We start from the raw sequence: 25,174 nt of genomic DNA, 5'->3' as shown, positions 1-25,174 counted from the left end.
ATGACCATGGCACTGCTCATCTCAGATGTAGAACTTGGTTTGACCCCATGGGAGGACAGAGGGAAAAGGTCTCTGTGACCTGTTTACTACCTCCTTCACCTTCTCCTCCCACCTGCTCCTCTTTGGAAACCTTCTGTCAAGCCCATTCATGCTTTCTCTTCTTCCCCAGGGAAGTTAGCCCAGCTCCTTCTCCTCAGCCACCTCACCTTCTTTGGCCTTATGGATTGCACTTGGTGGCTCACCACCTGGGCCACACTGGGATCTCCACCCTTATAGCTCCTGGCTCTGGTGACATCCTCGATAATTATTGAAACTTCCTAAGAAGTTTCATAAGTTTCTTCCTAAGAACCAACACTTTCTGAGAACAAAATGCTAGGCATTTTGCTAACTCGTAGACATCACCTTATCCAGCCTTCCCAACATTTTGAAGAGCCAGAAGAGCTATTTGGCAGGTAAGGGTTTTCCTATTAGTCGGTGAGCACTGACAGAGCCCAGCCTGTGTTCAAGGTCAGGGGAGAGGGGTAGGGGTCCTTAGTCAAAAGGACTGGGTACATTGATGCCCCCGGGTTTATAAAAAGTTCCTCCATTTTACTCAGAAGGGCATCTGAGACACCTCCACCTCCTTTTTGCTCACCTCTTTCTTCCTTACCACCTGGGAATCGCTGGGAGCCGTTAGACCTGGGGGTGGGGTCACCTGCTACCCCAGACTTGAGTCTGTCCTCCAGAACAACTCTTAGGGTGAGTCAACTTGGTGCCCAGATAGAGTGCGATTGGCGATTGGGGCAGAAATTCCCTAGGTGGCGGGAGATCCGTCAGGGCGGGGCAGGACCTGCAGCTCTCGGATCCGGGCGAAACCAACATCTGACCCCGCCAGGTAAAACCAGGTGGCGGTGGCAGCGGCAGTGGTAGCGGCGAGACCTGGCGGCGGGCAGGGCCGGCAGAAGCGTCCTGCACTTTTGCGCCTAGAGTCCCTCTGCGCCGCGGGACACCATGAGCGGCCGAGTAGGGGATCTGAGCCCCCAACAGCAGGAGGCATTGGCCAAGGTGAGGGGTTTGTCGGGAGGAATCCAGCAATCGGACGCTGCCCCACCCGTCTGGAGTCCCCAGGGTAGGGTCGGGAACTGCAAGTTCGGAGAGTGCCACAGTCCTGCCTGCCTGTCCAGCGCAGAGTTCTGAGGCAGTGTCCTCTGGTAGTCTGTGGGCACAGACCCTGCCTTCCAGCCCTGTGGGATTCCCACCACCCAGCCCTAGCCTTTGTTCCCCGCTTGTGGGGGAGGGGGTGGCGCTGCCATTGAGCTGTTGGGGCGCCTTGGGCAGAAATGATTCCCAGATCTCGTGCTTGGACTGCGACATTTGTTTATCTGGTTTCCTTCATGGTTCTCTAACTCCTCAGGGCCTAAGCCTTCTCCCTATGGTTAAAAAAATAAAAAATTAAAGGGAACTGGAGAGGGTTTTGGATGATTTTGTGATAGTCCTGGTGGCTGCACCTGGGAGGGACACGACCATGGGAAAAGGGGAGAAAGGTGACACAGCAGTGGCTCTCTTTGCTTATGAAGGAAAGGGTAGCTTAAAATTCGTGGGGAATGGGGACTGGGGTTGTAGCTCAGTAGTAGAGCGCTTGCCTACCATGTGTGAGGCACTGGGATCGATTCTCAGCACCACATATTAATTAATTAATTAATTAATTAATTAAAAGTCCATTGACAACTAAAAAAAGGAAAGAAAAAAAAAACTTAGTGAAACCCTGTCACAAAAAAAAAAAAAAAAAAAGAAAAGAAAAGGGCTGGGATGTAGTGCAGTGGTTAAGCACCCCTGAGTTCAATCTCTGGTACCAAAAAAAAAAAAAAAAAAAAAAAAAAAAGGGGGGAATGATTTATTTTGGGAAACTCCAGGAAGGAATGAGAACCCTAGGTGAAGAAGGGGGACTGGGAATCCACTCAGGGTCCCCTAGATGAAAAAAAAAAAAAAAAAAAAAGCCCACGGGTGAGGGAGGGATCCACAGGAGGAAGGTCCTATGTAAAGGAGAGAGGTCCCCAGTTAAGGAGGGTCCTCAGATAAAGGAGATAGGGTCCTTTGGTGAGTCCTTGACCTCCCCACTGCTGATGCCCTCAGGGAAGTCCTCTGCACTAAGCTCTTAAAGGACTTGGATACCAGGCCTTTGGGGATGAATTATGATGGAGATGCCCATGGGCCAGAGCTTTAAGCAATGTAAAAAGTTTATTCTTTTTTTTCCCCATTATTTAAAAGCAATGAATCCTTATTATTTTAAAACATGGGGGAAAGGGGGAAAGTAAGAAAAAGAGGGAAAGGTTTTCCATGGTCCCAGAGGTCTATGACCAGCCTGACCAGGTGTTGACCACCTCTGGTCATAGTGGTAGATGCTGCTGTCTCCATATGGCATCATCGTAGAGAAGATTTTACTCCACATTACTTTAGACCCTCCCCAGCACCTGCTTGGTGGCTTTCTCTTTTCCCTGATGCTCAATGAAGAATTATATGAGTCTAGCAAGGGTGGAAAACATGGATTACTCCTGGCCCTGCCACTTTTCCTACTCTATCGCTAGGGAGAAGATTCTCCACTAACCACCCCAGCTTCAGTTTCCTCATCTTCAATGTAGGATATGACCTTTGCCCCTCCTGCATTGGTCACATCCTGAGGGTCAAATGAGGGAACTCAGTAACCTGCAGGATATGAGGAGTGCAGTGTTATTGCTTTTCTGGGGGTGGGGGGGAAGTGGGGTTGTCCCCTTCCATTTCTGCCAAAAAGTTTCCTCAGGTGCCCAGAGGCTGCAGCAGCTGTTTTCATGTGTAAGAATCTGTTTCAGGTGCCTGCTACTTGTTAACACCAGAGATGTTTAAACCGACTATTCCTTTTTTTGTTGTGTAAGCAACACATGAATGCATTCTGATTTTAAATATCCTTCATAAAGCTCAAGGAGGTTTGGTGTATTGCCATCAAGACCACTTCCTATAGCTTTATTTATATCTGTTTCTAACTCCAAATTCAGATTCACATATTCACCTCTAAACATAGCCCTTGCTTTCAGGTTCCTCAGTCCCTATAGAAGTAAGGTCTCCTCTCTCTTCTCTCTATCTCAGACCAGAGCCTCAATCTCAGACCCAAACTTCCAGTGGTTTTTCTAAACTCTGCCAGTAGCAAAAGGCACCACCCAAAGAAACTAAAAGAAAGAAGAAAAAAAGGCAGCTTCCAGTGGGCTGTCTGCCCTCTTTTCCTCCAGTCCCCCAAAAGCTTCTTTTGCAGTCCCTTCTTCATGACCTCCAGTTTTGTCTCCAGAGGCTTCACCGTCCAGAGTGTCCAGCAGGCCACAATTGTTGAGAGAGGCACCTGCCTTAAGCCAGGCCTTATGCTAAGTGCTTTACACGCACATTTTCCTTTGATTGACACAAATTTATCATTATCCCAATTTCATGGATGAGGAAACTGAGACTCAGAGAGGTTATGTAGCTTGCCTCCAAATCCAGGCCCCCAAGATGCACTTTCAGGGGCAACACATTACTAAAATTTGGGAGGCCAGCCTGCATTAGAATCACTCAGGAATCTTTGCAAAACTAGGGATGCCATGGCCTTACCTCAGACTTGTGGAATGAGAGTTTTTGTGGGGGTAGGGCTCCCCCCAAGTTTGAGAAGGACTCAGTGCTTCCTTCCTCTTATGGTGGGCTGGAGGGGGCCCATTCCCAGATACCACAATAGTTCAGGACAGGTGCTAACTGTGTGGACTCTATCCTGCAGGGTCCCCAGGTGGCAGATGAGGGTCGCAGGTGGGTCACAAGAATACCTCTCACCATGATATCCTCACCTTAGTTCCAGGAGAACCTCCAGGATCTGCTGCCCACCTTGCCCAAGGCTGATGACTTCTTCCTCCTGCGCTGGCTTCGAGGTGAGGCCGCAAGAGTTGCGAGAGGCAGAGAGGGAGGGAAAGAAGTAGGAGCAGTCTCAGGAGAAGGCATGGGAAACTTGGGGAGCAGTGCTACAGAGCAGTAAAGAACAGGCTTTGGATCCTCCTGCTCTGGGTTAAAATCTAAGCTTCCCTGTGCATTAGCACTGCACAAAATCTTCACCTTAGTTTCTGCATCTGCAAAATGGGCATGAGTCACTAAGTAGGCACAGAGTCAAGGTGAAGTTAGAGTTAACACCCAGGAGGTCCTCAGGAATTAACTGGCCTGGCCTTGAATGAGATACCATTGAGCCCCATCTTCAGGACTTGCCCTTGGACCTACCTCCAGTTGCCTGAAGGGCTTTTATTTCCTTGAGGAAACTGCATGTCCCCTAGGGCACTCAACACAGTAAACAATTAAGGAAGTGGATTTAAATAAAGGGAGAGAAGAAGTAACTATAGCAGCAGTCTAACAAAATAATAACAGAAACCACACCAAGGTTTAGAGGAAAAGAATCATTTTAACTCACTGCGTCTCATAGAATGAATTTTGTACTTGAGATGAGACAAGTCAGGCCTTAGCCCAGAAATTGGACACATTCTGCATGGTTCAAAACACCAGTCTTCAATAGGCCTGCAACTGAATCCCAGTTCTACAATGTGCTAGCCTGTGGCAAGTCATTCATTGTCTCTCATCCTTACTTCCCTCTTCTTTATAATGGGCATAATATTTGTCCCTACCTTCAATGTGTCATGGGTCAAACACGAGGTCACAGATGTGCATAATGCCCAAGTGAAGGAAGCCCCCACCCTTGTGTTTTGTTCTTTAAAAAATCATTTTTTAATAATTATTTTTTATAAGCTTTATTTTTTAGAACAGTTATAGATTTTTCAGGAAAATTGCCAAGGTAGTATAGAATGGTTTATATACCCTGCACCCTGTTATCACATCTTATCTTTGTATGATACATTTGTTACAATTAATGAACCAATATGAATACATCATTATTGCTAAAGCTTTTATCTCATATGAATTTCCTTAGTTTTTCTACTGCCAGATTTCATTCAGAACCACATTACATTTAATCATCTTGTCTCCTTAAGATTCTCTTGGCTGTGGTAGTTTCCGTTTGTTTTTGTTTTATTTTGCTTTTAAAGAGAGCATATCATTGTACCTGCCTGCACTTGGGATAATGATAATTAAAGAAGGAATTGAAACAGGATTTCTAGAAACCAATTGACAAGGTACATCTTAGTTCATTTTTTTGTTACCATAGGGAAATGTCTGAGACTCGGTAACTTTAAAAAGTAAAGAGGTTTATTTAGCTCACCATTTTGGAGGTTCACACATGTGGTGATGGCTTTCTTTTTGACAGAATCTCTAGCTGACACAGGGTATCACATGGCAAGAGACAAGCAGCATGCATGTATGTTTCTCTTCTGGTTCCTCTCCTAATCAAGTGACTAAGATTCAATCATGAGGGCTCCAAGCTAATGACCTTAATCTAATCTTAACCACTTTCCAGAGATCCCACCTCTAGATACAAGAATCGGATTAAATTTCCACTCTCTCTTTGTGAGGACAAAGGGGATTAAATTTCAACTCATGAAACATTGGGGGGACATGCTCAAACCACATTTGAACCATAGCATATCAGTCTTTTCTTCTGTGAAGTCTTTCTGAGTCTAAACTCAGCTTTTGGGGTGCCTGGTGTGTCCTTGATGAGTAAGTGAGATCCCGGATACCTTAAACTGCCAGGTCATGGAAAAGGGAAAGAATCTCAGATCGAGTCGAGCCTTTCACTTTCTGCTGTGGGTGACAGGACTGCTGATAATGGCCATCCATGTTGGTACAGCCCTACCACTCCCTGCCTCCCCTACCCTGGACATGGGCCAAGAGAAAGTTGAGTGATGGAGCTGAGCTTCACAGAGTCTTCTTCCTGGGGCCTAATAATGACAAGCCTCCCCTTAACCTCCTTCTGATGTCCTTGCCCTCTATTTTATCTCCATCCTGCTTCAGTGTCTGTCTCTCCCAGTCAGATGCCAGCTCCACAAGGGCAGTGACTGTGCCTGCCCTGGTCCCCTTAGTCTGGCACATAGTAGGTGTAACTAAAAACTCTATCCTCATATTCCATCATCAGCACTAAACCACTGTTTGTAGGACAAAAAACCCCAACAGATAATAGAGAAATATTATGAATGATTATGTACTAACAAACTAGAAAATCTAGATGAAATAGATGAATTCTTAGAAAAAAATATATAGGGCTAAAATCCAGCATGAAGAAATAGAAAATGACAGGCTAATAAATATTAAAGAAATTGAGGGGTTAGGGATATAGCATAGTGGTAGAGCACATGCTCAGCCTGTGAGAGGCCCTGGGTTTGATCCCCAGCACTGAAAAAATGAGGAGGAGGAGGAGGAGGTGGAGGAGGAGGAGGAGGAGGAGGAGGAGGAAGAGGAGGAGGAGGAAGGAGGAGGAAGGAGGAGGGAAGGGGAGGAGGAGGAAGAGAAATAGAAGGAAGAGAAAGAAAGAAAGAAAGAAATGGAAAGGGCAGTAAAAACCTCCACTCCTCTAACCTTCAGACTCCAATGGCTTTACAGAAAAATTCTTCCAAAGTTTAAGGACCAGGTAATTACTATCTTATAAGAATTGTTTTAGGATATATGAAAGAATAAGACTTTTTCTTATGAAGATTGGATATCGTTTCAAATCTAGATAAGGACAATTAAAACAAAAAAGAGAAGAGGAAAAGTCTATACCTGTTTTGCTTATTAATATGGTAATAAATCTAAATAAACTATTACATAATAGAATCCAATAGGGTGTTACAATTATGTAGCATCATCAGGAAGAATTTATCTTAGGTCTGCAAGAATAGTTCAACATCAGAAAATCTATCAGTGTCTTTGAACTCATTAATAGAGTTAGAAATGAAAATGTATGTGGCTATCTCAACACAGAAGAAACATTTTAAAAGGTTCAAATCCTATTTATAAGACAAAACAAAAGTCTTGGGGACCGGGGAGAGGTAGAATGCTTGCCTAGCATGCACAAGCCTCTGAGTTCAATCCCTAGTACTCCCCGAACAAAAACAAAACAAAAATCTTACCAGACTAGGAATAGAAGGGAATTTCGTTGATTTGGTAATGGTTACATAGCAAAAATCCCCTAACAAATGTTATGAATAAGGAGAAATTTTAGATACATTTCCTTTAAGATCAGGAACAAGGAAAGGATGACACCAGTGAACATTTTGACTTAAACAGAAGTAGAGACTTTTGCCAATGCTATAGGAAAAGAAAAAAAATCAGTGGTAAAAAGACTGAAAAGAAAGAGTTAAAAGTGTTCCAGATACATTACTTACCTCCCTTGAAAACTACAGGATCAACAGAAAAACTCCAGATCTAAAGAAAAAGCTTAATGATATTTCAAGGTACAAAAGTCAATAGTATTTTTTTTCTGCAGCTGCATCCAATTATAAAATATCATGAAAAATGTATATTATTCCAAGTAACAACAAAGCCTATAAAATAACAAGACATTTAACTTGGAGCACAGATCTATATGTGAAAAAAATCTTAAAGTCATTGAAGTATACGTAACTGCTCTGTTCAGTTCAGTAGCTTCTAGGCAAATATAATTAATAACATTTAAATTAAGTTAAATTAAAACTTTGTATCTTCTGTCATACTAGCCAGAGATAGGACATTCCCATCATTATAGAAGTTCTATTGAACATCACTGACACAGAAGGTGATTTTTAAATAAATATATAACTGGATTATATATTTATTTAAAAGAGGAAGTCTGGGAGAAAAGATCAAACATTTAAACTTACGGCTCATTGTGATGTATTTGCAGAGATTTCCACTGATAAACAGATAGTTGACCCCTGAAAATGAGGCTAGGATCATTTGTGAGGCAGATTTGGTCTCAGTTAAAGCTGCTGAGGAGCCATGAGCAGTAGCATAAGCCAGTAATTCCAGCAACTTGGGAAAGTGAGACAGGAGGATTGCAAGTTCAAGGCCACCCTCAGCAACTTAGTGAGGCCCTAAGCAACTTAGTGAGCCCCTATCTCAATAAATAAATAAATAATTTAAAAGAAGAGAGCTAGGGCATACTCAGTGGTAAAGTGCCCTTGGGTTCAATCCCCAGTACTTAAAAAGAACTGTTGAGGAATGTAATGGGCTCTCTGTCTGTTTAGGTGATGAGCAGTCATGGGAGATAATCAAGGCTGAGCTAGTGTCCTCAATGGTTATTTCTGGATGTGGTTCCTGATTAGGGCAGAGGAAGTCTGGGCAGCACCTCAGGCCCTTTCCATTTGAAAATCTCTAATCTTGCATCTCAGTGCAGCTCCATCAATGGACAAATCCAACCATGAGACAGTAGTCTTAGAGAGCAATTGTCACGGCATTTTTAAAATAGAACATAGTTGGGTGTGGTGGCATGCACCTGTGGCCTAAATACTTGGGATTCTGTGCCCAGAAGTTCAGGGTCAATCTGGGCAACATAGCAAGACCTTGTCTCAAAAAAAATTAATTAAATTAAATAGGGCATAACATTTTTATTAAAATATATCTATTGCTTCAAACTAACTAATCACAACAATAGCTACTCTTTATTGAGAATTTAACTGTGAACTGGGAATGTAGCTCAGTGGTAGAGTGCTTGCCTCATATATATGAGGACCTGGGTTCAATCCCTAGTGCACACACTCACAAAAGTGAGGACTTGGGCTGGGGATATAGCTCAGTTGGTAGAGTGCCTGCCCCGCAAGCACAAGTCCCTGGGTTCAATCCCCAGCACCGCAGGAAAAAAAAAGTGAGGACTTACTATGTGCTAGGTACTATGCCAAGCACTTTACATACTTTATCTCACACTGTCCTTTGAATAACTGAACAAATTACTATTCCTATTTAACAGATGTTTAAAACTAAGGCTCAGAGAAGGTAAGTGACTTCTTTCAGATTGCACAGGAAACAAAAAGACAAAACTAGAATTCAAGCCCAAGTCTGATTCCAAATCTTATGCTTCTTATAACCTCAACACTGTGTGGGTTTCAGCTCCCTGGGGGATCTCAACTATTACAGGCTAGATCAACTTCTAGAACAAACAGTTTTCAGAGACCTAGAAACAGAAATCAAGGGCCCTCCAGTGTCTTCTAGAGACACAAACATCCTTGCTTAAAAAAAAAAAAAAAAAAGAAAGAAAAAGAAAACATTTCAGATCCCCGTGTGATATTGGGTTGTGAACACCCCTATTATGTCCTCACGAGCTTTCAGAAAGCAGCTTTTTCTCCATCTGGCCTCCAGCCTCTTCCCTCATTCTTCTTGCAGCTCGGAACTTTGACCTGCAGAAGTCCGAGGACATGCTCCGGAAGGTGATGACCCATATCCCTAGGGTCCTATTTCCTGCAAGCTGTTCCCCCAGCAGTCAGCGACAAAGGGTGCCCATTCTTAAGTGTCTTCTTCCTCAGCTTCCTGTCTACATCAGACCTGGGTCCCTTCCCTTCAAGTCCTCCTCCTGTCTCCATTCCCAGTTCTGTGTAGTGGAGCCTGGGGATACTCTGGCAGGACCCTGGTGACTGTGGGCACAGGGACCTGGTCTGGGGCCCCTAGGTGCCTGCAGGGGTTTTGGGGGCAAGCCCTGTCCTTTCTCTGCAGCACATGGAGTTCCGGAAGCAACAGGACCTGGACAATATCCTTGCATGGCAGCCCTCAGAGGTGAGCCCCCTGCAGCATCTCCTAGGCCTTCTGATGTCCCTCCCTTCACCCCCCACTCACGACTACCTGAGGGAGCAGGGACATGGTCTGGTGGGCCAGTTTGCATCAGGGCCTTATCCATGTGTCCAGGTGATCCAGCTGTATGACTCGGGTGGTCTGTGCGGCTATGACTACGAAGGCTGCCCTGTGTGGTTTGACATCATTGGGACCCTCGACCCCAAGGGTCTTCTCCTGTCAGCCTCCAAGCAGGAGCTGATCCGGAAGCGCATCAGGGTCTTTGAGTTGCTTCTGCAGGAGTGTGAGCTACAGAGTCAAAAGGTGAGCAGCTGGGGAGTGGGAGTGGGGCACATGGAGATCTAGTGTCCAAAGTGGGGCGTACCAGGGCCAGGGAAGGATAACATTCTGTCCCTCGTACCTCTTACCTCACCACTCAGAGGTTTGGTGAAACTTGGGCTTCTGCTGTCACCCTTCCAGGAGCATCTAGTATTCTGCTTGCATCAGTCTAGGGTCACCAAAGCCTCCATGTGAGACACTGACCTGGGGTGCAGAGAAAGCTCTTGCTCTGTTCTCCTGGGAATTCTGAGAACAGTGGACAGTCAGCTTTGCTTATGGAAAAGATATCCTACTCTTACAATTGCATAACAATAAACATCAGTAGGTGAGCATCCCTGATAACAGGGACCCTGAAACTAGGTACGTTTCCTGTGGGGCCCTCGGAGCTACTAGGGAGTTGCTAAAAACACAAATATTGAGCCCTAGGGGGCATGAAGCTTCTGAGCCAAGAAGGCTCCCACATCCCCTTTGCAGATCTTTTCTCTTTGCCCTGAGCTGTCCTTTGACCCTCTGTATCCTTTAGGATGAATCTAATACCGAGTGTGACCTTATTGGTTTTGTGAGTTTACATGAGTAATGAGCCTAAGAAAACCCCTCTGGTTGAGCTGATATGTCACTGTGGCCCGATTTGGCAAATGACTGACTGTACATGGCAAGGGCAAGGCCTCTGTGTCATCATCACCTGGCACAAACACTGGATACAAAATAGGCCCCAGCAAGGACTTGTGGCAAGGACGAGTAAATTGCAAAGTGTTGTATTTAGTGCCTGGTTTGAGTAGAGATATGTCTCAGTATCAGGAGGGCTGCTTTTATAAGGTTAACACAATGTCTTCTGCTTCATGGATGTTCCCATTTGAAGCTGATAATTATGATGATGATGATACTAATGTAATACCTGATGATATTTATCAGGGACCAGCAAATGCCAGCCCCTGGATTCTTTGTGCATCATTTTATTGAATTTTGATAGCAATTCTATCAGAACCTAAGGATCAGAATGGTTAAAAATCCACCCAAGGCCACACAGCCCACCAATAGCTCTGACTTGGACATAGTCATGAGACTACAGATGTTTGGAAAATGCCAGGGGTGTGGGTGGCAGGGAGGTAGGGAGAAGTTCCTGAGTCTCTCAGGCCAGGGTCTCCAGGAGCTATGGTCTGACTAGTATATCTGCTCTGTTCCATGCAGCTGGGCAGGAAGATTGAGACGGTGCTATTGGTGTTTGACATGGAGGGACTGGGCCTGAAACACCTGTGGAAGCCAGCTGTGGAGGTCTACCAGCAGGTAGGGCAGGCGCGGCCAGTGGTTGGAGTGGCAGTGGCTCCCAGGCTAATAGGGAGCTGCAGCCCATACCAGCTTCTGGTCTGTGAAAAAGTGGGGATGCCTTCCAGGGGTGCCACAGACCACCCTGTGATGCTCACTTGGAGTTCACCCACCAAGGAGAGAAAGGAGCTAGAATAACACAGAGGAGGAACCACACACTCCTGGGGAAGTCAGGGGGGACCAGGGAGGGGCCTCTTGTCTCAGCAGCATCAGAGGCCACAGAAATCTAGGGGTAAGGCCATGACCAGACTCATCTTGACTTCACAGTTTTTTGCCATCATGGAAGCAAATTATCCTGAGACCATGAAGAATTTAATTGTTGTTCGAGGTGAGCCCACGACTGGGAGGAGCTCCTGGGGAGGCAGAAGTGGGGAACAGGGTAGAGGGGACAATAGGTCAGCCTTTGAATTTAGGGCTTTTGTGAAGAACTGGTTCTTTTGTTTGGGTTTTTAGTTCCGGGCCTTCCAGTACGGCAGACTGATCCTTTTGTAACATATAAAATCCTGCACTGCTATATTGCAGCAATGTCGAATAAGTTCTAAGTTTCTCAATGTTTGCTGTTATTTTATTTGCTTACTTCAGTGTGGAACGGATGACAGTTCACGGACCATACTGATCGATGGACACACTTTGAGCAGGAGTGATCCCTATGTTTGATGGTCATGCAGGGAGGTGGTCACCGCAGGTGCCCTGCAGTTCAATGATCTGGGTTGAATCGAGCTAGTCCTGTGACTTTGAATAAGTGTATTTCACACCATCGAGACTCAGTTTTCCCATTCTGTGGGATGAGGGATACAATGACAACCCTCCCATAAGAAATCTGGGATGAGACAGTCTGTGGAGAAGATATAGCACAGAGCCCAATTCACAGTGAGGGGGAGCAATTCGGGTGGGACAGGAAGTCTAAAGCAGATGCCTCATCTTCATGTACCAAAAAGGATCCCAAAGTCACCTGGAAAAATCACAAGTACAGGAAAACAGGCACCACAGGGATCAGTTTTGACACTGGACCCAGCTTTTGCCCAACACCTTATAACTGGGTTAAGGGATACAACCATTCATTGAGAGCCAGCTACTGTGCCAAGTGTTATATTTAACATTATCTCGTCTCCATTTTACATTTTTCAGTTAACAGACTAAGACTCAGAGAAGGTGAGTTACTAGCTGAAGGTCACACAATAGGCAGTGGCAGAATCCACTGCCAGATGTCCACATCTGTCTGCATATGCCCCTGGGTATGGCTTTATATACCAGTGTCTTCTCTGGCCCACCTTTTTGAGGGAGTGTTATGTGTTTCAGCCCCCAAACTTTTCCCAGTAGCCTTCAACTTGGTTAAGTCGTTCATGAGTGAGGAGACACGCAAGAAGATTGTGATCTTGGGAGGTGAGTGACTTGGCCTCCTGGAGAGGCCCATCTCTACATCTGCAGAGGTCAATGCTGAAGGCCCCATTTCTGTCTGGCTCATCTTCTTAACTCAGTCACTAACCCTGGGTGACCCTGTCAGCTTCTGTATATAAGGGCAGGGCCTCAGATCCTAGACCAATGGCCTGGAAACCACATAACTCTTGGATACTCGTAGGAGTAGATGCCTAAGGTAGCAAACCAGGGACGTACTAGGTCTCCTCCCTGGGCTCTTTTGATCTTCCTGAACCCCTCAGAGTCCCCTTCTTGCTCCCACACAGACAACTGGAAGCAGGAGCTGATAAAGTTCATCAGCCCCGACCAGCTGCCTGTGGAGTTTGGGGGAACTATGACTGACCCTGATGGCAACCCCAAGTGCCTAACCAAGGTATGGGGTGCCCAGAGGATGGGGACAGAGGGGAGACCGCCACGGCCTAGTGCCCGCTCACCACCCTCACCCACAGATCAACTACGGGGGCGAGGTGCCCAAGAGCTACCACCTATGCAAGCAGGTGAGGATGCAGTACGAGCACACAGTGACCGTGGGCCGCGGCTCCTCCCAGCAGGTGGAGAATGAGATCCTGTTCCCAGGCTGTGTGCTCAGGTAGGAACAATGGCTGCTCCACTCCTGGGTGCAGCTGGAGGAGGCTCCAGGGCCCAGGCAGGCGGTCATCAGTGGAGCTCTGTCTGCTGCAGGTGGCAGTTTGCATCGGATGGTGGAGACATTGGCTTTGGGGTTTTCCTGAAGACCAAGATGGGGGAGCGGCAGAGGGCTGGGGAGATGACGGAGGTGCTGCCCAGCCAGCGTTACAATGCTCACATGGTGCCTGAGGATGGGAGCCTCGCCTGCCTCAAGGCTGGTGTCTGTAAGAACTGCAGGTTTTACTGGAGTTACTGTCCTCTTCCTGACAGGGAAAAGAGCTGGTCATCTCTTGCCAGTCCAGCCTTCCTTGGTGCCCACTATTTCTACCTCTCAGGGAATGTGATAAGGACCTTGTCAGATCTTAGATCCCATGGGGTTTAGGGGAGTTGGCTTTGGGAATCTTGGATCTGAAGAGTGTCCCTTACGTGTGTGTACAAGGACAGAGATTTACTTCAGAGGAAGAACTGGGGTTCTGATTCTAGGGCTGTGAGCTCAGTCCTGGGAACTCTCCACATGGGGCTGAGACAGGAGAGTAAATAATCATGGGCATAGCATTGGCTGCATGGACCACCCTGCTCCAGTAATCCCCAAAAGGTGGCTTCTTCCAGCTGCTTATCCTTTGTTCCCAGGTCTCCCAGGGAGAGGCAGTTTGGTTTATTTTACCAGAAACAGCACTGCACAGTGTATTGGTCAACTTCCTATTACTACAACAAAATATCTGAGATGATGAACTTTCAAGGAAAAAGATTTATTTTGGTTCACAGTTTTGGAGGTTCCAGTCCATGATCAATTGACCTCATTGATTTGAGCCTACAGCAAGGCAGCACATTGTGGCAGGAGTGTGAATTAGAACAAAATTGCTTACATTACACATCAGGGAGCCATAGAAGAAAGGAAAGGGCCGGGTTCCCACAACCCCCTTTGAAGACATGCTCCCGTGACCAAAAGGCAGTAGGCCATGCCCCCTAAAGGTTACAACAACTCCCAATAGCTCTACCATGGGGACCAAGTCTTTAACACATGGGTTTTGGGAGAGGGGGAATTCAAAATCTGAATTGTAGCACCCAGAAACTGCTGATCTTCCACTTCTATAGCAAGTAGAGCAAAGAGGGAGGGAAATCAAGGTCACTTTCCTGTGGAGAAGGAGGATTCAGGTTAGTAATACTTCAATCAATACATTACCTAGTACAGTCTGAGGAAAAGGAATATTAGGAAGGTGGAGACAGAGAAATCTGGATGATTCCATGTCCTAAGTTCACACTGGACCTTGGCACTATAGGAAATGCCTTCCATCTGTGAGCTGGAAAAGCTGCTCAGTGCTTGCCTCCAGAGGAAGTAGGGCTGCTCTTTGGGCTGGGCTATTGGGATAAGGGATTCCCAGTCCCTCTCTTCCCTTGCTCTGTGGTCACTGGAAAGTCATATCACCTCTCTAAGCTTCAGTTTCATTCTTCATACAATAGATGTATGAGCTTTCTGTCACTATAACAAAATATCTGAGGCAATTAACTTATAAAGAGAAAAGATTTACTTTAGCTCATGGTCCTGCAGGTTCCACTCTAAGATCTAGTGGCCCCATTACTTTGGGTCTCTGGTGGGTGACAAATCATGGTGGGAGAACGTGGTGAAGTAAAACCATTCATATCATAAGCCAGGATGCAGAAAAAAAATAAATGAAGAGACTGGGATCCTATGATCCCCTCTGAGGGCACCCTCAATGACCTAAGGACATCCACAAAGCCCCACCTCCTAAAGATTCCACCACCATGGCCCAGTATCACCACCCTGTGAATCAAACCTTTATCACATGAAACTTTGGGAGACACTTATCCAAACCATAGCAGTGAGGATGACAGTACCTTCCTCATGGGCCATTTTGAGGATTCAGGCCTGGTGACTAGAAGGAGCTACACAGCATATGGTGGGTCTCATGATTCATTTATATAGCACAGGCACCATCCAAGGAGGTAGGAGTGAGCTAGGGGCTGGGCAGTGGCTGACCCTCAGACCTCACCCATGACCCTGGACTGCTGATTCTCAAAGCCACCAGATGTTCACATGTGCTGGGCTCACTGTGCCTGCTCTGTCTCTGCAGATGTCCTGCGCTTTGACAATACCTATAGCCTGCTGCATGCCAAGAAGATCAGCTATTCTGTGGAGGTGCTGCTCCCTGATAAGGCATCTGAGGAGAAATTGCAGGGTCTCAAGGCAACAAGACCTTCTCCAGTGCAATGAACACCCTGGCTGCCTCTGTGCCTACTCTCTTCAACCTCTTCACACCCCACTCCATGCTCCTGCCTTCCCAGGCAAAGTGGCACTGATGGTCACAGAGCGCCACCTATCGTACATCAGCATCTCAGCCACTGTGGGCCCATTTGCACAGTGGCCAAGCAAGGGGGAGGAAAACAGATGAGCTTCTCATCCCCTCTTCAAAGGCTGACCTTTCCAGTGCCCAGTCAGGACTACCACCTGCTCTGCAGTGTAGACTGTACCCAACAGAGTAGACCTAGGAATGAACTGAGGAAGCCATCAACTTGAGCCAGTGTGGCTTGGTGGATTGACTCTGGGTGGCAATGAAGCCATCACCTGGAGCCTGGCAGCCCAGGCTGTGCTGCCCTGCCCCCTGGTCTCTGACTGGGCCATGCCAAGGGCCACCAATATTTCAGAGTTGGAAGAGAAACCCAGGTCATCTTCCAGCCCCTTGCTTTGCCTCTTGAGAGGAAAGTGTTGCTGTGGGCCCCGCTAAGAAGGGTTGGCTTAGGGTGGGGACACAAGATGGGACAAAGTGAAGTGTGGGGTTTCTGGGGTAGGAGGGAAGGCCCAGAGTTTAGAGAAGCTGCCAAGAAGTTTGTGCCTCTCAGTGGGTTGTGACAGGTAGGCTTCACTCTTTAACACCTACTGTGCGCCACAGCTGAGCTGAGGCACAAAGCTTCCTCTCCAGCTTATTCATGAGCTGAGGCTCAGTGCAGGAAGTGACCTGTCCTGTTACACATCATAAAGAGGAGGAGGTAAGATGTGAACCTGAGTGGGTATGCAGTGGGAAGGGGTAGGGGATAGGCTTGGTGACCTCAGAGAGAAAGCAGCTGGGCCCCTGCTCAGGAGCTCAGATGCTCATGGTGACTCCTGCCTTCAGCCACCAGAGAGCAGTATTGCCCTGGCAGCATCTCTGCCCACCAGGAGCATGAAGAGGGCTCCCTTGCCTCCAAACAGCTCATGGAAAGGCTGCTTCACAGGCATGCTGAGGCCCAAGAGGTTGAGTTCACCAAGTCTGGGTTGTTTGAGGCCGTCTGGAATGACAGAAAGAAGTGGTCTGACTTCAGTTCAGATCCTGGCTCTTCCCCTTGCTGACTGGACTCCATCTTCTGTGTGTGCCTTATCAATCCTTCATCACCTCTGGATTAGATTATTAGGAGTCCATGGGCCTTCTTGTGCCCATTCCTATCCCCTTCCATGCTGATTCCACAGGGCAGCCATAAAAGTCTTTCTGAAATGAAAGTCTGATCACATCTCTTCTTGTGTAAGCCTTTCGTTGACTCTCCACTTCTCCCTGGATGAAATCAGGCTTGTTGGTGTCTTACAAGAGCCTCTGTGACTTGGCACCACACCCCTGTTCCAGTTTCACCTAACAACCTGAATTTACCAATTCTTCCAGCTCCTTCCTGATTCCTTGCCTTTGCTAGGACTCCCTCCCCAACCTCATTCTTTGTACCCTCAAGACCACTGGAGTCCTCTTCTGGAAGGTCTTCCTTAGGCTCCAACCTGACCTGGAGCCTAGCAGAATTAGGGACCCTCCTCCATACTCATGGAGCAACTGGATCAGTGCTTGTCACATAATAGAGCCATCATCTGCCTTATGTCCATCTCCTATTTGCTCCCAGCTGTTAGCCCAAGCTTCACTCCCCAGATGTTCCAAAATCCTGGCAATAATAATAATAATAACAGTAAAATAGATGCAATTTACTGAGCACCTGCATAGACCTGCTGCCCTACCTACTGGTCATCCTCCATCTTACAGGGAAGCAAAGTGACAGTGTCATTGCTCAGTGGTTGCACTAGGACTGGAATTTGAAATACCTAACTCCACAGTCATGTGTCTCTTTGTCAGTTTTCCATCACCATAATAAAATATCTGAGGCCACTGACTTATAACAAGGAAAGGGTTATTTGTGTTTCCAGTCCTGGGCCTTTGGTGAAGGTGGCACATCATAACGGAGTGCATGGCAGAGCAAAATAACTTATGTAATGAACCAGGAAACAGAAGAGGAAGAGACTAGAGTCTATAAGCCCAAGATAGCTATAGTTAGGTTGTTTCACAGAGGCTTCAGGTGGGCTATGATTTTAGCATGCAGACAAGATCATAAACACCTTGGTTCAGCATATGTTCTCAAGATCATAAGCATTTGCTTGTGAGCATGCACTCTCTTATGTAACCTGTTGACAATGTGCCTTCTTTGTTTGGCCTGCATATAAAAAAGCCTATGGAAAGACTAGGGGATTGAGGGCTTGCCACCTCTGAATAAAGCATGTCTACTATCCCAAGTGCACTTCACACCTTCTTTCACCTGCCAGAATCCTGAATCTGTTTCCCAGGGTCTGAGCCTCAGTCCCACAGAGTCCCATATCCCCTTCCAGGGAAAACCTTCAGTGACCTAAGGACCTCACACTAGGTCCCACCTCCTAAAGGTTTCAACTCCTTCCTAGAGTGTCACCCTGGGGTTCAGGTCTTTAACACATAAGTATTTGGGCGACACTCATCCAAACCATAGCAGCCTCCCTGGCCTCTAGTGCTGGAAGTCAGTTCTTACCAGAAGCACTACTAAAGGACAGAGTAGCAGCATGACAGCCCTGAAGAGATACTCGAGGACAAGGGTGAGCAAGGCGGCAACATACCAGGAAAGACAGAAGCGGAAAGAATGGGCTTGCCTAGCTGTGTCCTTGTCCTGGAGTCCATGGCAGGCTGGGTGACTGGACCAATTATAACATGAAAAGCCAACACTGTTGATGGCCTAACACATACTGAGTGGTGAGTGAGGTGAATTACTACCCTCTTCTCTGTTGACCCTCTCAATAACCCCATGTTATCAGCCCCAACTTACAAGTGAGAAAGCTGAGGCTCAGGATTACATAGCACACTAGAGGCAAAGCCAGTACTCAAACCCAGATCCCTACATTTCATATGGTATTTCAGCACCAGAGCATCATATGAGAGAGGGAAGGGAAGAGCCAATAAACCTGCCTAGGAGCTGTGTTGTCAACTCAGGTGTCTTTGAGCATCTTCTCAGTAAGAGTCTTGACTTCTTGGTGGCTGTTGATACTTCCTGGCACAGACATCAGCAATAACAATATCATCAGCATCATTGTCATCATTTGCATACTTATCTTTATTTTATGATTATAAAGGGGGAAGAAAATTAAATAATAAAGAATCAGTTTAATGTCTATCACTCCCACTGGACTCTCTCTCTGATACACTGCATTTCTGTCTGGAACCTTATACATGGTAAGCGTGCAATAAACATTTGTTGAGTGAATAAGTGAATAAGCAGTGAATTGAAAAAATAAAAAACAAACTCTTGGAGCTAATAAGTTCATCAAATTTTCAGGATACAAGATTAATATACAAGAACCAGTTATGCTTCTATGCACTAAAACAATCTGAAATGAAATTCAGAAAATGATTTTATTTATAACATCAAAAAGCATCATTCAGTAATAACTTAGTCATACAGGGCTAAGACTTGCACACTGAAAACTACAAAATATTGTAGGATAAAGTTAAAACATTAATGAATGTTCATGTATTGCAAGAGGTAAATACTACCTCTTGTTAGGAGGTAAATACTACCCAAAGCAATTTACAGATTTAATACAATCCCTATCAAAAACCCAATAACACTTTTTGCAGAAAAAAAAAATTTTGCAGAAATTCAAATGGACTTTCAAGAGATTACACATAGACAAAAGGATTCCAAATAACCAAAACAATCTTTTAAAACAATAAAGTTGGAAGTCTGATACTGCCTGATTCAAAATTTACTATGAAGCCAGAGTAATCAATACATTTGGTAGAGGCATAAAGGCAGACATTCTGAGGGATGCATCATTAGGTAATTTTCCTTTTGTGTGCAAACATTAAAGTGCATGCTATTGCAAACTAGAGGGTATAGCCAACATGTGTTATAGGATATAACATGGTACAGCCTATCACTCCTATACAAACCTATAAGCCTATATAGCATGTTACTGAATACTGTAAGCAACTGGAACACAATGGTCAGTATTCAGGTACTGAAACATATCTAAACATAAAAAAGGTAAAGCAAAAAATACTAAACTATGGGAATTTTTCAGCTCCATTATAATGACATAGGACCACTGTGGTCCTATTGTCTATTATTGATCAAAATGTTATGTGAATTGAGCTGAACCAACCTAGATGCCTTTCAACAGATGAATGGATAAAGAAACTGTGGTATATATACACAATGGAATATTATTCAGCCATAAAGAAGAATAATATTATGGCATTTGCAAATAAATGAATGAAATTGGAGAATATCAAGCTAGGTGAAATAAGCCAATCCCAAACAACCAAAGGCCGAATGTTTTCCCTGATAAGTGGAGGATGATATATATTGGGGATGAGGGAGTGGGGAATGAGAGAAGAATAGAGGAACTTTAGATTATGTAGAAGGAAATGAGAGGGAGGGGAGTATGAAAAATCATGGAATAAGACAGACATCATTACACTATGTACATGTATGATTACTTGAATGGTATGAGTCTACATCATGTACAACCATAGAAATGATGTACCCCATTTGTGTACAAAGAATCAAAATGCAGTCTGTACAAAATAAAAAAATAATTTTAAAAATGTTATGTGACACAGGACTATATTGATACATGCTACAAAGTGGATAAACCTTGAAAATGTACTTTTAAAAATTCCATTAATATGAAATATCCAGAACAGGAAAATCTATATAGAAAGTACATTAGTGGTTGTCAGGTGCCAGAGCAGGGAAGCGGGAAAAGGGAAATGATGAGTGATAGGTCCAGGGCTTGGAGAGGGATGATGTAAAATTAATTCAATTAGGTAGTGGTGATGATTGCATGCAACCTTGAGAATACATTAAAAATCACTGAATTGTACATTTTGAGAATAAGGAAATTCCATACTTTACCACATAATTGTCCCAGATTTCATGCCAATATTTTTTGCAAAAAAGTGGAATGTAAACATTATGTGAAATTATTAAAATTGTGCTGGTATTGCTTAAAAATATTTATTACTAGACTGTCTTTGGTACAAGATTGGGATGCATGGAATATATGTTAAAATTGAATAGTTCAAATCAATGTATATCATTTCTTTGTGATAGTGTAGTTTTCCAGTCTGAAAAAAAAGAACACATTAGCTGTTATTAATTTGTGCATTATCATCAAAATATTACACTTGAGAAAATTCACCTTAGTGTTGCAAAGTATGAACTTACAAATTTTAATCTTCTTCAGTACCACATATATAAAATGTGTTTATCACACAAGTCATCTTTCAGAAATATACTGACAATGCACATGGACTGAGAATTCTAGGCACAGAGTGCATGAGAAGGTTAATGGGCAACCATATGTTGTTCATTAGAATGAACAATGTAGTTCATTAGAATGTAGTTCATTAGAATGTAGTTCATTAGAATGAACTGAGCTGTTTGTCTTTTAAGTCACATGATGAAGAGAATTAGACCATGTGACAAATACATAATAAAAATTATAAATCAATTTTCGGACTGAAAAAGCAAGGTGTAATGATTATGCAGCATTGATGATTGTGTGGTGAAATATGATTATTGTTTGTGGATTATATTCCACTTAAAATTTTTTTAATAAATAAGAAGATGAATATGCTCAAGAGTAAAAGCTGATAAGAGAACTGTCCCAGGGTGTGACTCAGAGCACCACTGGGACTCTGGAGCATCCCAATTCCCTTTCCAGATCTCCTTTTTAAGCCCTGCCTCCCATTTCTGTGGTCTGAACCCTCCAATGCTTGCTTCTTCCCAGGAATGCTTGCCCCAAGATGAGACTCCTGTACCCTTCTACCCATTCCTATACTCACTCAGCTAGTTTTGGCATAATTTCCGTACGTGGACAGGAATGTGTTGGACGTTGGGGCCGGGGGCAGCCCTTTCAGGTTTCCTAGTAACAGCCTGGAAGGAGGGATCCTAGGTGTGGTGCAGGCAGCTTTGTCTATCCCCTTGTGGTAATTTGTTTATGTTGATTGTTGCTATGTTCCCCTGGGAGCTTGGCAAATGAGTTGCTAAACACAACGTGGGGGCCTTACTTTGAGAGGGTGTGTACAGAAGGTGGATGGAGGGGGTGGTTCTCCTGTCTCCATGCCTTTATTTTAAAGAAGGGAAATTTAATCCTTTTGGCTCTGAGACACCCTCAAAGCTCAAAGAGAGTGGATCCCCGCCCTGCAAAAAGAGGATGGATCTCAGCTTTCTAAGCTATGATGATGCTTTAGATCATTTATTGATCTCTCACTATATTACAGCCACAATGTTAAACCTTCTGAGAGGTGGATGGACTTGCTGTGGTTCCACGGAAGGTTCAGACAGTTTGGGGGTTAAATTCTAGCTTTTTTTTTCGGCACTGAGAATTGAACTCAGGGGTGCTTTACCACGGACCTACATTCCCAGTTCTTTTTATTCTTTATTTTGAGACAGGGTCTCGCTAAGTTACTGAGGCTGACCACAAACTTGCAATCCTCTTGGTTCAGCTTCCTGAGTTGCTGGGATTACAGGTGTGCACAACTGTACCTGACTTGAGTTCAAATTCTGGCTATGTGACCTCAGAAAATTTTCTTGAGCTCTCTGAACTTCCTTTTCTTTGGCTGTAAAATGCAGATACTCATATCTGCTTCCAGATGGTTTGATAATGACAAAAAGTTCTAATCTATCTTGCTTAATGCAATATCCCCACCACTTCCCCCATGTTCTTCTTACTTCTGCATCTTTGCTTGAACCATTCCTTCCACTTGGGATGGTCTTTCCTCTCTGCACCAATCAGCATCCTCCCTTTTGTCAAGGCCTTGCTCAAATGCCACCTGCATCACACTGGGGTGACCCCTGTGCCTGAGTTCTCTTCCTAATTAGGGAAGCTCCTGCAGCCAAGACTCTGGGATAGCCTAGCAGTACAACAGCAGAGTGGATAATGACCTGGGCTTAACCTTGATAAGTTGCTTAACTTCCCTTTGCCTCAGTTTCCTCATCTTACCAATGAGACTGAACCTCCCTCCAAGGGATTTTTCTAATGTTTAAAAGAGGTGATACATTCAGAATGAGACCTGCCATGTAATAAACTTTCAATAAATGTGATCCCTTTGCACTAATATGGTAGCTACAATCACATGAGGGAAATTTAAAGCAAAATTAATCAAAATTCAGTTCAATTAAAATTTCATTTTCTGGGGCTAGGGATATAATTTTGTGGGAGAGTGCCTGCCTAGCATACCTGAGGCCCTGGATTTGATCCCCAGTACCACAAAATAAAACAACAAAACAAAAACATCATTTGCTACTTCCCATTTGGCTAGTGGCCTCCAGACGTGTCTAATAGGATAGGCCAGATGCAGAACATGCTCATCATCGTTCTATTGGCTGGCTGGTGCTTTAGACAGTGATGATAAGTATACACAGTAAACTGCTCAGCACTTGTGATCTGGGCCAGGAAAGGTGCTTAAAGATGTCTCTGAAGGCCCACAGCTTCTGGGAGGATCCTCAACCCTTCCTTACCCTCCCTGCCCAGTCTCTGATGGCCCCAGAAGTATCAGGGATGCCTCACATCAGTGGGATTAAAGTGAGAAAGGAGACTGGTGAGAAACTGCAGGATTAGGATCTAATGATAGGGCAGTGGAGAAACCCAATCTCTGCATGCTGCCAGCCTGGTGGGAGGGGTGTGGCCCAGGCTTTGTAGAAATTGAAGCTGGAATGTGAAGTGGGGTGGAGCTGAGGTGTGGAGAGTTACCTAACTGCTCCTGAGTAACATAGCAGGTGCCCCAGATAGAGGGATATGGCCAGAAATGGCTCCCCCTTCTTTTGGACACAACTCTATCAGGGGCCCAGACCAAGAAGGATGCAGAGTCTGGCACCTCTGAATCACCCTCTTGTGCCTCGAGATAGCCCAGGAGTGAGACCCAGCCCAGGGGTAAGGGACCTGGGAGAGTCTTAGGTGGAATAGCATACCCAACTGTGGGGACTAAAGCTAGCCCAGGGGCAGTTTCAGCTTATGCAGATCCCCCTGATGCACAGAAAAGTTGCATACTGTTATCCTCAAGTGATGGTTGTTTTATTGACCTTCACTGATAAAGTGGTCCCTCCCTCCCTGAAGCTTCTGAGAACTAGAAGAGAATAATTCCTTAGATGCGTACAACCCTTGACAGTCTATATGTCTCATTAGATCTTCCTTCCAATTATTTAAGGGGGGCAGGGCAAGTGTTGACAGCCCATTTCTACAGGCAAGTGACTCTCAGAGAGGCCATCCTGAAGTAAAAGATTTTATATACAAGTGGGGAGCAGGGCTGGACCTTTCAGGCTTATCTACTGGTGGAATATAAGGCATCGTGATAGAAATTAAAAGCTGGAGAAAGCTGCTGGGTCCTCCCATAGGTGACCTGCTGGTTCCTTCCTTCCCAGGTGAATGTCCTTCAGCAATCAGGTATTGGAAATCTCAGGTGTTTAAAAACACCCTCATTGCACAAGGCCATTAACTTGCCTACTACTATATCACTAAGGGAGATGTTTCTAACTGGAGGCCCAGGAAACAAGGGGCCCTGGACAAGGCCTCATTGTCTACATGACCTTAGCAATGGGAAGAAACAACAGCAGAGTGGGGGTGCTCCGCCTTTTCCCATGCTGAGATCTACAGGGTCAGCTACTCGGGATGAGATTTGAAAGACATCTGGAAAAGTAGCATCAGCCCCATGGAATAAACAAATTTTCACAAAGGACACATTTTGAGTTCCATTTTCTACCTCAGCCTGTGCTCTTCTTGTCTACAGACTTGTTACAAGAAGAGGACATTAGCCTTCCCCCAACTTCCAGCAAAGTGAAATAACTGTTGTGTAGACTAACCAAGCCTCTGACTCCTACCCTGTTGAACCTGGGTGGAGGAGTAATCTGTGAAGAATCCTAGGTGTTGAGTCTCTTCAGTAGTGAACTGAGGGAGAGATCCAAGATGGCGGTCTAGAGGGAGGCTGCGTTCCCTGTCGCTCCGCAGCGCCGGATTCAAGCAGAGGATATCTGTTTCTCGGTGAGGCAGTTTTTGCTGCTTATCGATCCCCTGCTCTTTACCCCATTTGTCTGCTGTGATGACCTGCAGTCTGCCAGCATATCGACGCCTTTTTTGAGAGCAGATTGCTCACTGTCAGGCATCTATCATCCGCCATTTGCCTGCCTCTCTCCTGTCCATTGCCTGCCTTACCCCTATCCATCACCCAACACTCGAGGTTCACCTCCCGATCGTCCGACAGCTCCAGCAGATTGACCACAGACCGCCAGTGGAGCACCAGCTGCCTGCTGCTGCCTGGAAGTTCACTGTTATGGTACCAGCAGGTTTGATTACACGTGGCTGCCGCCATTTTGAGACAACAGCCAGGCCCTGTAGGACCCCTGGCTGGACTGACCGAGTCCTGTCTCCAGGATCCCTCAGCCCGACCAATCACTCCCTGCCTCTGGGGCCCTCACATCAACTGACTGCTCCCTGCCGCCAGGACCCCCAGACCAACTGACTGTGCCCTATCACCGGGACCCCAGACCGACTGCACCCGACCTCCAGGACCCCTGCTGGACC

The 25,174-nt window shown here is 45.4% G+C and overlaps 1 protein-coding gene across 11 annotated transcripts; it reads left to right on the top strand.

Annotated features, from left to right (window-relative positions):
- The first annotated feature begins 457 nt into the window (after nt 1-457).
- LOC306668006 (SEC14-like protein 4) lies at nt 458-19,195 on the top strand. 11 transcript variants are annotated; one of them, XR_013765705.1, is made up of 15 exons: nt 459-738; nt 875-1,044; nt 3,824-3,899; nt 9,238-9,281; nt 9,565-9,624; nt 9,754-9,942; nt 11,146-11,241; nt 11,548-11,608; nt 11,734-11,811; nt 12,580-12,663; nt 12,963-13,069; nt 13,146-13,285; nt 13,378-13,537; nt 15,417-16,329; nt 18,722-19,195. XR_013765705.1 is itself a non-coding variant. In XM_079150957.1 (14 exons), exons 2-14 carry the CDS (start codon nt 991-993, stop codon nt 15,732-15,734), a joined length of 1,467 nt encoding a protein of 488 aa, XP_079007083.1. In that variant the 5' UTR covers nt 459-738; nt 875-990; the 3' UTR covers nt 15,735-18,715. The 11 variants fall into 11 exon arrangements, 9 of the variants coding, with proteins under 9 accessions (XP_079007087.1, XP_079007089.1, XP_079007083.1 ...); XR_013765706.1 differs by lacking the exon at nt 18,722-19,195 and adding an exon at nt 16,455-18,715; XM_079150957.1 differs by lacking the exon at nt 18,722-19,195 and having other exon boundaries at nt 15,417-18,715.
- Nucleotides 19,196-25,174: the final 5,979 nt, after the last annotated feature.

The sequence above is a fragment of the Sciurus vulgaris genome (assembly GCF_902686455.1).
Source record: "Sciurus vulgaris genome assembly, chromosome: 8".
In the NCBI taxonomy this organism is placed as follows: Eukaryota; Metazoa; Chordata; class Mammalia; order Rodentia; family Sciuridae; genus Sciurus; species Sciurus vulgaris.
Note: the sequence above shows the minus strand (reverse complement) of the source record. Positions and strands in the feature narration are given on the sequence as shown.

Excerpts from the sequence above, each read along its gene's own strand:
- LOC306668006 (XM_079150957.1), top strand. The coding sequence starts at position 991 with ATGAGCGGCCGAGTAGGGGATCTGAGCCCCCAACAGCAGGAGGCATTG. Across the intron at positions 9,282-9,564 it reads CCGAGGACATGCTCCGGAAG|CACATGGAGTTCCGGAAGCA; the intron begins GTGATGACCCAT and ends CTTTCTCTGCAG. Across the intron at positions 12,664-12,962 it reads GAAGATTGTGATCTTGGGAG|ACAACTGGAAGCAGGAGCTG; the intron begins GTGAGTGACTTG and ends GCTCCCACACAG.